Source organism: Danio aesculapii, chromosome 18 (genome assembly GCF_903798145.1).
Source record: "Danio aesculapii chromosome 18, fDanAes4.1, whole genome shotgun sequence".
NCBI classification, from domain to species: Eukaryota; Metazoa; Chordata; class Actinopteri; order Cypriniformes; family Danionidae; genus Danio; species Danio aesculapii.
Window position 1 is genome coordinate 34068652 of NC_079452.1, and position 15495 is coordinate 34084146.

The 15495-nt window shown below is 35.1% G+C and overlaps 1 protein-coding gene across 1 annotated transcript; it reads left to right on the top strand.

The window, feature by feature from the left end:
- Positions 1 to 6078: 6078 nt before the first annotated feature.
- rabl2 (RAB, member of RAS oncogene family-like 2) lies at positions 6079 to 15292 on the top strand. Its single transcript, XM_056479048.1, has 8 exons — positions 6079 to 6628; positions 6723 to 6752; positions 9365 to 9444; positions 9568 to 9647; positions 11871 to 11982; positions 12068 to 12165; positions 13941 to 14024; positions 14104 to 15292. Exons 1-8 carry the CDS (start codon positions 6528 to 6530, stop codon positions 14176 to 14178), a joined length of 660 nt encoding a protein of 219 aa, XP_056335023.1. The 5' UTR covers positions 6079 to 6527; the 3' UTR covers positions 14179 to 15292.
- The last annotated feature ends 203 nt before the right edge of the window (positions 15293 to 15495 follow it).

Below are 15495 nucleotides of genomic sequence, written 5' to 3' on the forward strand. Positions count from 1 at the left end.
TAACTAGGCAGAAATTAGGCAAGTTATTGTATAACGATGGTTTGTTCTGTAGACTATCGAAAAATAAATTAGCTTAAAGGGGCTAATAATATTGACCTTAAAATGGTTCATAAAAAATTAAAAACTGCTTTTATTCTAGCCGAAATAAAACAAAAAAAGACTTTCTCCAGAAGAAAAAATATTATCAGACATACTGTGACAATTTCCTTGTGGGAAATATAAAAAAAAATGTATATTTATATATATATATATAAAAACTTAAAGGGGGCTATTAATTGTCACTTCAACTGTATACTGTAAAAACACTTTCACTACAGGTCAGACGTTTGGGGTCAGTAGGATTTTTAAATGTTTTCAAATAAGCTTCTCCTGCTCACTGTATTTATTTAATCAAAAATACAGTACAAATTGTACAATTGTGAAATGTTATTGCACTATAAAATAACTGTTCAAAAGTAGTTTATACGTTAATTTGATCATTTATTCCAGTGATTTTAAAGATGAATTTTCAGCTTCATTACTCCAGTCTTCAGAGTCACATGATCCTTCAGAAATCACTCTAATAATAATTTGTATTATTATTGTTATTATTATTATTATTAATGGTAATAGCAATAAAAGCAATAATGACTGGAGTAATAATTTCATTTGAAACTACATAGAATAAGAAAGAAACTATTTAACATTTTAATAAACATTTAACAACTTTTTTTTTTTTACATTTAACAAATGCCGCCTTGATGAACAAAATCATTTTCTTAAAAAAAAAAAATAATAATAAATAAATATATATATATATATATATATATATATATATATATATATATATATATATAAAAACCTGACCCCAAAATATTTGTCCGGTAGTGTGTATATGGTCTAATGCTACCCCTACCACTAAACCCAAACCTCACAGGCACATGCCGTTAAGTATGTCTTTTAATTGTGTAAATAATTCAATGCATTTATTCATTTTTTTAAGGTAAGTGGTAGTATGGGCTGAATTTAAACAAACAAATTAAGTTGAACATGACTAAATTTACTTTGTTTGTTTATATTCAGCCCATATAAACTCATTTAATTTCATTTTCCTTTGGCTTTGTCCCTTTATTCATCTGGGGTCACCACAACGGAATGAACCGGCAACTTATCCAGCATATGTTTTATGCAGCGGACGCCCTTCCAGTCTTTGGACTGTGGGGCAAACCAAAGCACCCGGAGAAAACCCACGCCAACATAGAACATGCAAACTCCACACAGAAATGCCAACTGGCCCAGCCGGGACTCAAACCATTGACAAACCCTTGCTGTGAGGAGACAGTGCTAACCACTGAGCCACCATATCGCCTCTCATATAAACTATTTGCAAAAAAAATTGTTAATCCAATGAATCCTTTTTATTTTCAGTGCAAATACTTGAGCTTGCAAAGACCTCTGTTGATTAGTGGGTTTAGTTTTAAAAACACACCTTTCAGGAATTATATTTAGGGTGTTTTCATGTCATGTGACATGTCTGTCATCTGTGTTTCTGTTTTTAAAATCTTTTTTATTTATCTGTCTTTGTGCATCGCTTGTTTCTATTATGTTGTAAAGCACTTGGGTCAGTCTTGTGGCTGTTTTAAACATGCTATATAATTATAGTCAACTTAGGGAATAATTACATAGACTTTCGAAACCTGGTGCTATCAATTTTCTGACATTTTATTACACGCACACACAAATGTGAGTATATGCAAATGAAAAAACGAAGTTATATATATACAAACCTTCAAAAATAGTAAATATTTATGTTCATACACAGTTATATTTGATAATTATTATAGCAAATAGGATTTCTGCAAGTTAGTAAACCTGGTTTATCATGATATAGGAATATTTAAGTGTACAGTAGGAAGTCACTTTCTGTCTTTGCTGTAAATCTGTGTTATTATTGTCAGATGGCTCGTAATATTTATATAATATTCAATTTATTTTTTCAGCGTTTATGATCTTTTTCTTATCAGAATGTAAGTTTTAATTACGTATGGGCGGCACAGTGGTTAGCACTGTTGCCTCACAGCAAGAAGGTTGCTAGTTCGAGTCCTCGTGTTGGCGTGGTTTTCCTAGAACTGGGTTGCATCTGGAAGGGCATCTGCTGTGTAAAATATATGTTGGATAAATTGGCGGTTCATTCCTCTGTGGTGACCCCTGATGAATAAAGGGACTAAGCCGAAGAAGTCGAATCAACTAAATGTACATTCACCTGACAAACCAGCTTGTAAATTAAAATAATTAAGTTATTAACATGATTAAATTAGTTATTAAGTTAGTAGTTAATAAGTCACAATTAATGTGTCACGGTGGCGCAGTGGGTAGCACAATCGCCTCACCGCAAGGTCGCTGGTTCAAGCCCCTGGCTGGCTCAGTTGGCATTTCTGTGCGGAGTTTGCATGTTCTCCCTGTGTTGGCGTGTGTTTCCTCCGGGTGCTCCCGTTTCCCCCACAAGTCCAATAGGTGAATTAAATAAGCTAAATTGTCCGTAGTGTATGAGTGTGTATGGGTGTTTCCCAGTACTTGGTTGCAGCTGGAAGGGTATCCGCTGTGTAAAACATATGCTGTTGGCGGTTCATTCCGCTGTGGCGACTTTATAAAGGGACTAAGCCAAAAGAAAATGAATGAATAAATGAAGTCACAATTAATAAAAACATTTGTTGTCATGACTTCTTGATCATATAATTTAATTTTTTATTACAGCGTTTAACACACACACACTTAATGTTTTAACTAGTTTTGTTTTTGTTTTAGTGATTTTGTAAATTATAATAGTTACTTATTTAATTTAGATTGTTGTAATTATATATAAGAATATAATAAACACGTAAAGTCTATAAACACAATTGAACACGTAGAAGAAGCGGCCTATGAATGTTGAGTTGTGTTTACAGATGTTGTGAGACACATCCATCATTCTTGTTTTTGTTTGTAAGACGGTAAAATCTGGATCCATCCTGTTCTGTCCTGTTCATGTACTCAGTGACCCTGTGGGAAAGAAGAAACTACTTTTCTATCAGATTGTTCATCAAGCAGATCTGTATATAACATTTTTGCTGTACTGTGTATTCTCAAAGTCAAGAATGTGACCAAGACGGCATTCTGGAACGTACTGCTTTCTCACACTTTAAAGGTAAGATTATTGTGTTTGATATTACTGACAGGCAATTTGTCAAACACAAGGAAAACATTCTTGGTACTCTTTCTTCTAACTGTTTCCAGGAAGGTCAAAAATAGGTTAAAGTTGACTGCAAGGGATGAAAAATTATTTTGAAAAATTATTGCTTAAATTGATTCTGTTCTTAGTAAAACTTTGTTAAATATTGAATGGTATAGCTGCTATATTTGGTAATAGTGTATGTCAGAACGATTAAAAAGTGTGTATGAATATGTGTCAATTCACCTGTCATCACCAGTGTTTCCCCATAATATTATGCATTTTCAAACACTAAAGAATATTAAATGTCTGAATCCACAAAACTGCAACATTTTTTTTATGACGATAATATAAGGCATAAGTAAGAATAAAAGTAGAGGAACTCATACATTCATTCATTCATTCTTCAGCTTAGTCCCTTTATTCATTCATTTATTCATTAGGGGTCGCCAGAGCGGAATGACCCGCCAACGTGTCCAGCATGTTTTACACAGCGGATGCCCTTCCAGCTGCAACCCAGTACTGGGAAACACACATGCACACTAATTCACACACATACACTAATTTAGTTTATTAAATTCCCTTACAGCTCATGTCTTTGAAATGTAACTGGAGAAAACCGGACTGAACTGAGGAAACCGGAGCACCATGCCAACAGTGGGAGAACATGCAAACTCCACACAGAAATACCAACAGACCCAGCCAGGACTCGAACCAGCGACCTTTTTGCTGTGAGGCGACTGTGCTAACCACTGAGCCACCATGCCAAGTAGAGGAACTATTAAAACGAAAATACGGTCATTAATCACAAGCAGTGAAGCTTTGAATTCTAGGAATTTGGACATCCTGCTCAGTTCACATACTGTTTTATGAATAGCCTACAATGAATTTAGTCTACTACAAATACTGTTGCAATATTGTAATATTTGAAAATCCAATTAGCCCAGCACACAATTTATAGTTGTAAAAACGTTTCCTTAATGTTCCCAATAATTTTTATAACATTTAAAAAAAGTTTTTAGAACTTTCAAAACCTTTACTTTTCCCATTTTATTAACCTTATTGTTTGGTTACAATAATATTACTAAAATGCAATACCCCCCCCCCTCCTTTTTTTTGACCATTTGACCTTGTATTTATGTTATTGTTGCTGGTTATACCATTATTACTTTTTTGTTGCATTAATGTTTTAAGAACGTTTTCTATCAACATTGTGAGAATGTTCAGAACAACTGACGCCCTAAAGACATTCCAAGGACATGTTCTAAGAATGTTTTTTTCTGTTAACATTACATGAATGTTCAAAAAGATTTATTTCACTGATGTGACAGCACTAAAGTTTACACAACTTTTCAGCAGGGGTGGCCAAACTTTTTCATATGAAGGGCCAATAACCAAATATTGCCATGGTTAATTTCCTATTTTATTTCCTAATATTTAAAAATAAATAGAAACATTACTTTGAATCGTATTAACTAATGCAGTATTTAGTTGTTAATTATAACTATTGCAATAAAAACATAAACAATCACATTTATAACACAGTTCAATGTTGAATAGACTAGTCAAGCATCTGCCAATGCCTTGATTTGCTCACCAAAGTCCTCTATCTGTCGGGTGACAGTATGCACATTTGAAATTAAATCTGGTTAATTGACATAATTTAAATTGAAACCTTTCAGTTAGCTTTTTTGTAGCTTAATAGTAAAACAAATAAAAGTAAAGGTAAGCAACTATTTACTTATATAGCACCATTCCCAGACTCTGAGTCACAATGTGCTTTGAGAAAAAACAAGTAAAAGAACTCATAACAATAAAAGAAAACATGTTAAAACAAGTTAAAAATCCAAATACAGAAACACTAATACTGTTAATTAAAAGCTTAACCAAAAAGATGCGTCTTTAAATGCTTTTTAAAAAGTTCAACTGATCCCAGAGTTCTCAGTGCTATAGGGAGAGAGTCCCAGAGCCGTGGGGCCACCACACAGAAGGCACGGTCACCTTTAGTTTCTGGGAATGGCTAAAAGGTCTTTGCCAGAAGACCTCAGAGAAAAGATTACATTAAATTTGAAATGACATTCTCTAAACCATCCCAATCATTCTCCCTCTCTTCTCAGATGGGATGGCGGGCCAATCAAAGGTTATCATTGGCCAACTTTGGCCTGCGGGCCCTAGTTTGGTCATCTCTGCTTTCTGGCATGGAATTATGATCTATTTAGACACACACACAAAAAAGACTATGTTGCTTTCATCTAATGTAATATTTTAACTTTGAGCAAATATATTTGTCATTAGCAGTAGTACTAGCTTCTAGTAGCTAGTACCAATATTTCCTTTCTGGTACTTTGATTGGAATCAAAAGTAAACGATAAAGCATGCTAAAGGGGTCACATTCATGAATGTAGAAAAGTGATATAAATTATAATTTTTCGTAATTTAAAAAATATTTGCATACTGACCACCGTGAAAACTCCTGATCATAGATATATTTGTATATATCTCTGGCTTTGGATGGCCACACTGCACCTTGGTCCCATTTCAAAGGAGCGCTACCCTGTACTAAAATGGCGGCTCTATCGACGCATTCCTTCTAATATACAACAGCAGGGTAGGTGACATCTAATGTATATATCTAAGCCAAACTGAACAAATAAATTCCCTACTATAGAAGTTGATGTGTACCCGCAACCAACATTCCTCAAAAATATATTTGTGTTCAACAGAAGAAACTCACATAGGTTTAAAACCACATGAAGAAGAATAAACGACGAGGTAACTTTAATTTTGGGTGAAATATCCCTTTAAACCTGAAAAGTAACAGGCAGTTTTAAAGGCAGCCTGATCATTGGCGCCACTTCACGGGTCCTGGCGTTGCTTAGAGACGTGTTGTTGTCGTGCATGTTCACAGAGGATTTTCTGAAAGCAGATTCAGATTTCTCAGCACAAGATTGCGCTGCTTTGTCATCTACAATTCAGCGAATAATGCGAACAAACAAACGACGTGCTCTAAACACACCTGGGGAAGACTGTTAGACAATATTCTGCCGTAAATACGGATTTAACGCAGTTAGTTATAAAGCTCGAGTAACAAACGCGCTAATCTGCTAATTAGCCAGCAGGCTAGCCATCGACTGTTTATATCAGGGAATATAACATTAGCTGTTCGTATCTGCCATTGTCGCCCGTGAATATGAAGTAAATGGTGTGCGGAGAGCTGGAGAGTGTAATGGAGTGAAGCAGCGGGTGTGGGAGCTCTCCGATCGGCTGTTATCTGCAGTAATCCCGCGGCTGTAAGAGGCTCAGTCTTAAACTCCTGCTGCCGCGGCCCGGCACTCTCGCTATGGACGCAGGAGGCAATTCTGACCTGGACCTGGACAAATATGACTCCGATGAGCAAGTGAAGATCATCTGTCTCGGGGACAGCGCTGTGGGGAAGTCCAAGTATGCTTTATGTCTTGCTAAACTGTTTATTTCTATAATTGTTGACGCTATATTTTGCTGAATAACGTTACCTTATTTGATCATTTATTTGCAGGCTTATGGAGCGATTCCTCATGGATGGATAGTATCCTTTGTCGTTGTTATTTATTTGACAAAACACAGCACATCATGCTAATGTAAAAAGCAGAGTTAAAGGTCCTGTGAAATGAAAATGTTTTAGATATTAGTTTCAGTCTGTTAGTTTTAAGGATATCTATTAGCTAATGTGTTCCAAAACAGTGACAAAATTAGAGTTTATAAAATATAAACCTGATATAAACATCTGAAGCTTGCAGTTTGCCACTTCTATTTCTTTATACTTCTGCGTCGAGTGATCTGCGAGACCCACGGCGCATGCCTTGCGCGTTGCCATGCATTTATACTTCTGCGTGCTGTTTGTGTTGCTCTGCAATAAGGCTTCCACAATGCTAGCTGGCAGCAGGTGTTTATGCTCCTCTGTGTCGAGTTTCTTCACGGGTGTTTTCTTTTTTCTGAATGCTACATCAATGTACAAGTAGCTAAAACTCGCTCATTCTGAGGCGGGAACCGGCAGACGTGCAACAACTTTAATCATAAGGTGAACACAAAACAACAGTTTCCATCAGGAGCTCCTTCATGGGACTTGACACTTGTAAACACTCGCTCCAACGGGTTCTCGCGGCTCTCATCCCTGCTCACACTCGTCAGCACGACCAAGTCAACCAATCACAGCTTGCACTATGCGTCGTTGCGACGTGTAGTTACATTTTTTGAGAGGTGCTCGATGGCCATGGCGAGGGCTATGCGACCGCACGAAGGCTGCGCTGGACCATACATGTGCGCTTAATGTAGAAGTATAAATCAGCCTTAAATCGATCATTAATTTTTTTTTTCACGTAACCTCATACTTCAGTTTCTCATCAAATCTTGACCAATCAAATGCTTTCTAGCATCTGACATGCCCTGGCCCCTTCAAGATGCTTCTTAAGGCTGGTTTATACTTCTGCGTCGAGTGATCGGTGTGACCCACAGTGCATGGTTCGGTAGTAGTCGTCCATTTATACTTTATATTGGTCTGCAATAACACTTCCGAAACGCTAGCTGACAGGAAGTTTTTATGTTCCTCTGTGTCGAGTTTCTTTGCAGGTGTTTTTTTTTCTTTTGAAAGTAGCTAAAACTCTGCTCATTTAGAGGTAGGCATGGGACGATAAGCGTTTTCAAGGTATACCGCGGTTTGGAAAAGTCAAGGTATTGAAACCGCCAAAATGTTCTGTAATACCGTCCACAAAGTATGTGTAAGATTTTTTATTTATTTATTTTTTTAGGATAGCAGTATCTCCAGCAGAAAAGATCTCCAAAGATGACATTTTAATTGGTAAAGAAATCTGTGTTTTTTTAAAGTAATGAAGAAAGCAGGAGTCAATGATTTATTTTAATTATTTATCCTGACATGTTTACTGCTCCAAAATTTTTGAAATCTTTCAAAAAATAAAATGTATTGTGTTCAAAGGGGAAATAAAAATGGTTGTTTTTTACCCAAACATTAAAAAAAAAGATTATATTTTAGAGCAGTAATCACAATACAAGGTTTCCGCTACATTCATTCTTCCATGGCGGGGCGCCACGCCAAAATTGATCCTGCCACGGCTACATTACAGCTTTTCGTTCAAAACATTCAGTCGTGTTTTTTTAATAGCGGGTGATAATCGCACCAAAACGTATTAATAGGTAAGTGAATTAAAACAGCGCAAACTTTTCTGTAACAGTAGTAGTGCTGTGCGTTATTTGTTTAACCCTTTAAGGTTACGTGCTGACTGACTGACACGAGTCAAACACGACGTATAGCTCTTTCACTTTACTTCAGGACACATTAATACCGCTCTGTAGGTCTTATGAATATTCCTAGCGTAATAAATGTTGGAGACATTGTTACATAAGCGCACTAAATCGCACTTCAGCAGTGTTTATTTGAGCGCGTACAAAAAGATCTGCGCTTGATGAGCAGCGTATATTTGAGGGGGCGAGCAAGAAATTTTGTGCACGAGCAGAAGAAATCGGCGCGCAAGCAAAGAGGTTCGCATACTCGTAGGCTATTACACAAATGCGATCTCCACTTACTGAGCTCACGACATTTGTCATTGAAATAACGCTTCAGGTAGTTGGTAGATCTATGTAAAAAAGGCCTGCCGCCACAGCTGGAAAAAATCCTAGAGGAAACACTGCAATACTGTGATACTGTGATATTTGTATCCAAGGTTATCATACCGTCAGAATCTTATACTGGCCCATGCCTATTTAGAGGCGGGAACCGGCAGACATGCAACAACGTTACTCATTATGTAAACACAAAACAAAAAACTCCATCTGGAGCTTCTTCACACGACTCGACACTTGTAAACACTCGCTCCATTGGGCTTACGGCTCTCAGTGCCACGATCGTCACAACTTCCAAGCCAACCAATCACAGAGCTTGTGCTATGCATCATTGTGACGTGTAGTTAATTTTTTTTTGAACCCCTCATCCCCCAACCAAATGTAGATTTCTTACCGACTTTGAATTTACACAAAAATGCTTTAAATTATTACATTTACTTGATAAATTTGGACTAAATGTTATCAGTAATGTATGGTATAAAAGTGTTTTACTCAAACACACACAAATATATATATATGTATTGTAAAGTTGCAAGTTGACAGAATCTTAACTGAATGTATCAGTCGGCCTCAGCAACTCTCCACTTACGCTTTGACTCTGTACAAATACACCACCACCATCAATGGACAGACTATTCTAGTTGGTGAGTAATTGGTATATTGTACGATTGTGTAGCTGTATTGCAATTTCTGCCTGTTTAGTGTTTTTGAGTCCATAAGTGTGTGTTGAAGCCGAGCTGTACATCACATGCCTATCTGCACCACAGATTTCTGGGATACCGCGGGACAGGAGCGTTTCCGAAGCATGCACCCGTCATACTACCATAAATCTCATGCATGTGTCATGGTAAGAGAAACCACTCAGATGTTAGTGTTTTAGTATTATTTGTACTCCATTTTGGTGTTTCTTAATGTAGTAAAACAGGCTTTATTTTTATATGTTCAGTTTTCATTCTATATTAGCTGCATTTGAGTGCATTTGTTCACATTTTTATGTTCATTATTAGCTTTCATATTTTTTTAAAATCAATAATATCAAATAATACTCCAGACAATTTTAATTCAGTTAGATTTAATTCAGTTTTTTTATTTATTAATTTATTTTAACTTTGTACAGACCATAACTTAATTTTGTTGTGTATAAATGCCATTTGATTTAATTGAGAAAATTATTAAAATGTATAAAATGTAATTATTGGTTTAAATGTCTAATTATTTGTATGATTGTTTTGTTTTGCTAATCTATTGCCACTAAAAAACACATACATAGACACAAACCTTCATGAATTCATGAGTACATTGAGTAAAAATTAAGATTGCTGGAGAGAATATTGCAGCTTTTTCTCTGTCTTTTTCAAACACAATTACTCCATGTTATTAAGCAAAATGAAGATTGCTGGAGAGAATAGGTTGTTTTCACATGACGTCATTGGTGGTGTGCGAAATTCAGATGGAGGACAGGAAGTGATTCTTCGATATAGGATTCGCTATCAGAACATCAAAATATTTCTGTTTTATGTTGTTTATAATTGTTTAAATCGGCCAAAATAAGAAATGCTGAACAGCTTTTTGTAAACTTCCAAAAGTTTTTGCTCATGAAGGGGAGAAGAGTCAAGAAACTGGCTGAAAATGGAAGAAAAGGTGGCCTAAACATTCATTCAATACGTCCATGTGTACAAACTTTTTTTGAACGTGATAATTCGTTTGACAGCGTCAATAAAGATTATATACAAGCATAGCTAGGTGTATAAATATGTTAATGTGTCATATAAAAATCAGATACAAACACCACCACAATACAAAATCCAGCAGAATATAAATAATGTACCCTGCCATGTAATCGCTGCAATGCAATCTCTGTCTTGTTTTGCAATAATCCAAGTCTTTACTGGCGTTTCGGCAGAATAAACAACTGTAACGTGAACATTGAGATGTGCAGTTTGTTGATGGTAAGTTCATCGACAGAACAAAAAAGAAATGCAACAATTGCGACAAAACTAGACAGTTATTATTGTGAAGCGTTTTTCCCTCTTACAAAAATAAATAAATAATGTAGACCATGCGTTTGATTGTTTCCTTCTGTTATATCGTGATGTCTGAAAGATATCCGCATGAGGAAAAACTAGTCATTTATAATGAACATGTTTTTGAACCGCATAGTAAAGTGTATAATGTGTAAAACTCTTTGTTGATGAATGCTACAGAATACTGTAGCTTAGTAAACTGATAAACTGTAATAAATACTTTAACGTTAGTGTAAACAGTGGTGTATTGTGATTATAGTGTAGAAAACTCAAGCCAATTGAATAATTTATTTATCACTACAGTTGTGTTGTACCACAGCAACAATATAATTACTACGGCAGTTTAATTCAAAATCTATAGTATGCTTCCAAACACTATAGTATTTACTATAGTATTTTTTATGTAACGTAATTCTACAGTATGTACTGCCTCGATGCCAGGCAAATATACCTTAGTTCAGTAGAAAACTCGGCCCTCTTCATGATATAAGGATCATGCCCAACATATGTGGTTATTTTCTATTTATATCTCCTTTGAAATATGATTTAAATCACAAAAATAGGGATCTTCCTTTGTCTCTCATTCAGTTTTTGACTTCCTGCCCTCCATCTGAATTTCGCACATCACCAGCACCACGTGATTGAAAACAACCTATATTGCAGCTTTTTTTAAAACTCATTTTACTTGACTGTCCTGCTTTTAATATTGTCAGACGACTTTTTAAATGAAATGAACCGTCTTAAGGATATATTTTTAGCAAAGTTACACCAGGAAAAATGTTATAAGTTTTATTATGTATTAGCGCTAAAAATCTTATTTAATTTAAGTATTCATTTGTTTGTTGTTTTTAATTGTACATTTATTTTTGAAATGCTCTTGCCTTAAAAAATAGCATTAGTTGCTGACATGGCATTAAATAATAATAAAAAAAACATTATTATTATTATTTTTATTAAACACAAAACTGTTTGATTAAACTATTTACAACGAATGATTTTCCTGGAAAAACAAAAAAGCTATCAGACCTTTATTTCACTATTTCCAGGTGTTTGACGTGCAGAGGAAAATCACATATAAGAATCTCCCTGTCTGGTATAAAGAGCTGCGCGAGTACCGGCCTGAGATCCCGTGTCTGGTTGTGGCTAATAAGATTGATGGTAAACGTGGTTATACGAGAGATTAAAATTACAGAGCATTGTGGTTTGCATGTCTCTTATCTTTTCTTTTTCATGTGTTTTAAAGCTGACATGAAGGTCACGCAGAAGAGCTTTAACTTCGCTAAGAAACAAGGCCTGCCTTTCTACTTTGTATCTGCTGCTGATGGAACCAATGTGGTGAAGGTGAGGATGAAGATCAGGATTAAAATGCTTAATTTAAAAACGGATGACATGGACACTGAAAAGTGTGACGTGATGAGTTTGAATCAGCCTTGTGAATATAGTTTTGCTATATATTATCATATAGAAATTCCCAATAAAGGCAGCACAGTGATTGGCACAGTTGCCTCACAGCAAGAAGGTCGCTGGTTCGAGTCCCAGCTGGGCCAGTTGGCATTTCTGTGTGGAGTTTGCATGTTCTCCCTGTGTTGCCGTGAATTTGCTCCGGGTTCCCCCACAGTCCAAAGATATATTAGGTAGTAAAATTGGCGGTGGTGTATGTGTGTGTGTGAATGTGAGTGTATGGGTGTTTCCCAGTACTGGGTTGTGGCTGGAAGGGCATCCGCTGTGTAAAACATATGCTGGAATAGTTGGAAATGAATTAATGAATGAAAATTACCAATACATTTGCACAGTAGCATTCAGAACGTTTGTATTAATATCAGTATTTTCCATACATGTCTTTCTTTCAAGTTGATGTTATCACATATCACCAATTTTAATGTTTTAAATATTTAAAATTTTAAATATTATACAGTTTTCAGTGTAAAAAAGTAATTTGTAAACTCTCAGAAATGCAGATGTTTGATCAGTAGTCTTTCTGCACGTTTATTTAGTTCACTTTAAGTTTTAGTTAGCACTTTTCGCAATAATCCTCGTTCCAAAGCAACTTTACAAAAAGGTGCACATTATTACGACAATTATTTTACATGACATTTATAGACAGGATTTTTCATTTTCTCTACAAGAAAATGTACACAGTGTCTAACATCATTGTAATTATTATTATTATAACACTAACACTTATTTTTAGATTATAAAATTATTATCAATCAAATTATGAAGATAAATAATTAAAAATATGTAAAAAAATCTGTACTTGTATAATAGTAATTTTATATTACGTTAATATTAATAATAGCTTTATTTTTTTAAATATTATAAATGTAACATTTAATATTTATAATTAAAACAGTTCTATTTAATAAAGAAATATTTGTAATATAAAATAAAGCATCGTTCTTAATATAATTACACAGTGAAAATTTTTACTCAATTTTTATTTGCTTTCAGTTGTGAGCAGTTCCAGTGTTAAGGATGTGACATTTGCAGTAAAAACTCAAAACAAATTCACAGAGAAAGTCTATGTTCACATTATATTGAAACATCTGTTTATATTTTCCAAAACTACTAACCACAGAGTTATGGGAGCAGAAAAATAGCAATCTGTAAACAGCTTTTGTACTTTAAATGAGGAAAATAAACCTGCGTTATGGATGTGACCAAAAAACTATGCGAGTTTACGGCATAGAACATACTTTGTAGAAATTCTCTGAATTAAACTGCAGGGCCCAAAAGAAAAATGCTAATCAAAAAGATAAGTGGTTCACTATAGAAAACTAAATTTTTTTCATGGCAAGATTGATATTTGCATGGAATTGCTCTTGTTAAACCTTATTATTTTGGCAAGAAAGTAACAGGCAATTTCTCTTTTCCTTCGTTTTCTATTATTTCTTATCTCCTTAATTATTCATTCTTATTAAAAATAAATTACAGGCAACCCAGCCTCTTTATATATATTCCAATATCTATTTTGACTCGCATTTGTGTTTATATAATTTCCAAACCAGTGCCAGACTAGCTTAAACTTAGCAATGAGTCTACCTTTGAATTTCAATCTAATGTGTTTCACAATTATTTGTATCTTTGTGTTCTGCTGCTTTGCAAATGTTCCTCAGGTGTTTAAAGATGCCATTCAGATGGCTCTGTCCTACAAGCGGAACTCCAGTGACTTTATGGATGAAGTCATGAGGGAACTAGAGGTGCGTGTGAACACTAAACATCGCACTCTCCTCATGATAATACAAACGCGCCACTGATTTTACTCATTTGCTTCTGCAGAACTTTGATTTGGAGAACAAGGAAGAATCATCAGATAAAGAGGAACCGCTGGAGGAGAAACCCAGCTCTGCATGATCACATAATTTTTATCATTGTCAACAGATCATGGCTGTCCTTCAGCAGACACAACACAATATGATCCTGTGAATGTACACGTGGCATTATCTGACATCAGAATGAAATCTCGGTGCACTGCAGAACTTTGATATTTTTTAGGAATTGTGCAGCATTCAGATTTAGTAAAAAGTAGTGCTCTCTAGAGACTCTCTGGAATGTGAAGTGTTTCCTGTGCCGAATTTAACATGAAATGTTTTTACAGTTTTATTTTGTTTTCAGAGGGAAATAAATATTTATGAGACGTTCTCACAAAGTGTAATGTTTTACAGCAAATGCTCAAGTAACAATCTGTGACGCTCACCAATATGAATAAAGTGCTTGATTTTTGTATATGGAGAGTTCATTATACATTTTGAAGCAGTTATTATTAGGCCTAAAGTCATCAGGATTGATGTTTGAGGTACCAGTTGGAAATATGACAAATTGCAGTTTTACTATGCCCCAGGATTCAAGATTTAGGTGACATTTTCCCTCCCTTTTTGTCATTAAAATATATATTGAGTTAATAAACACAAAAAACAAAACAAAACATACAGACAAAGCTTATTTAATGCCTGAGAATCCTGGCGATATATGGAAGTCTTAAGAGAAATTATCAGCGCTGTGCAGAAAATTGACTCGATAAACAACATTTTTACCTTTAAACTGGCCCCCCCACTGAAAAAAAACAGCTGGTTGGCTGGTCAACCAGTCTGGTTTTAGAGGGGTTTTGGCCATTTCCAGAATGGTTTCCAGCCATTTTCAGCCTGGTCTTAGCTGGTCAGGCTGGGAGATGACCAGCTAAAACAGCTTGACCAGCCCAGACAGGCTGGGAGCCCAGCCAAAACCAGCTATGTCCAGCCTAAACCAGGCTGGTCAAGCTGATTTTAGCTGGTTATTTTCCAGCCTGACCAGCTAAGACCAGGCTGCAAATGGCCAAAACCCCTCTAAAACCAGGCTGGTCAACCAGCTAAAACCGGTCAACCAGCCTAGGCTGGTTAAGCTGGATTTTTTAGCAGGGCCACAGTCTCAGCAAACGACTCTTGTGTGTTCAATTGTAGTCATTGACTTGTATCTTATGAGTCACCTGGTCAAGGTTTCGGCAAAAAGAGGAAAAAGAATATATATATATATATATATATATATATATATATATATATATATATATATATATATATATATATATATATATATATATATTCTTTTTCCTCTTTTTATATATATATATATATATATATATATATATATATATATATATATATATATATATATATATATATATATATATATATATAT

Bases quoted from the DNA above. Each gene is read 5' to 3' on its own strand.
- rabl2 (XM_056479048.1), top strand. From the start codon at position 6,528: ATGGACGCAGGAGGCAATTCTGACCTGGACCTGGACAAATATGACTCC. The intron at 9,445-9,567 runs GTGAGTAATTGG...TCTGCACCACAG, and splicing joins TGGACAGACTATTCTAGTTG to ATTTCTGGGATACCGCGGGA. The intron at 12,166-13,940 runs GTGAGGATGAAG...AATGTTCCTCAG, and splicing joins ATGGAACCAATGTGGTGAAG to GTGTTTAAAGATGCCATTCA.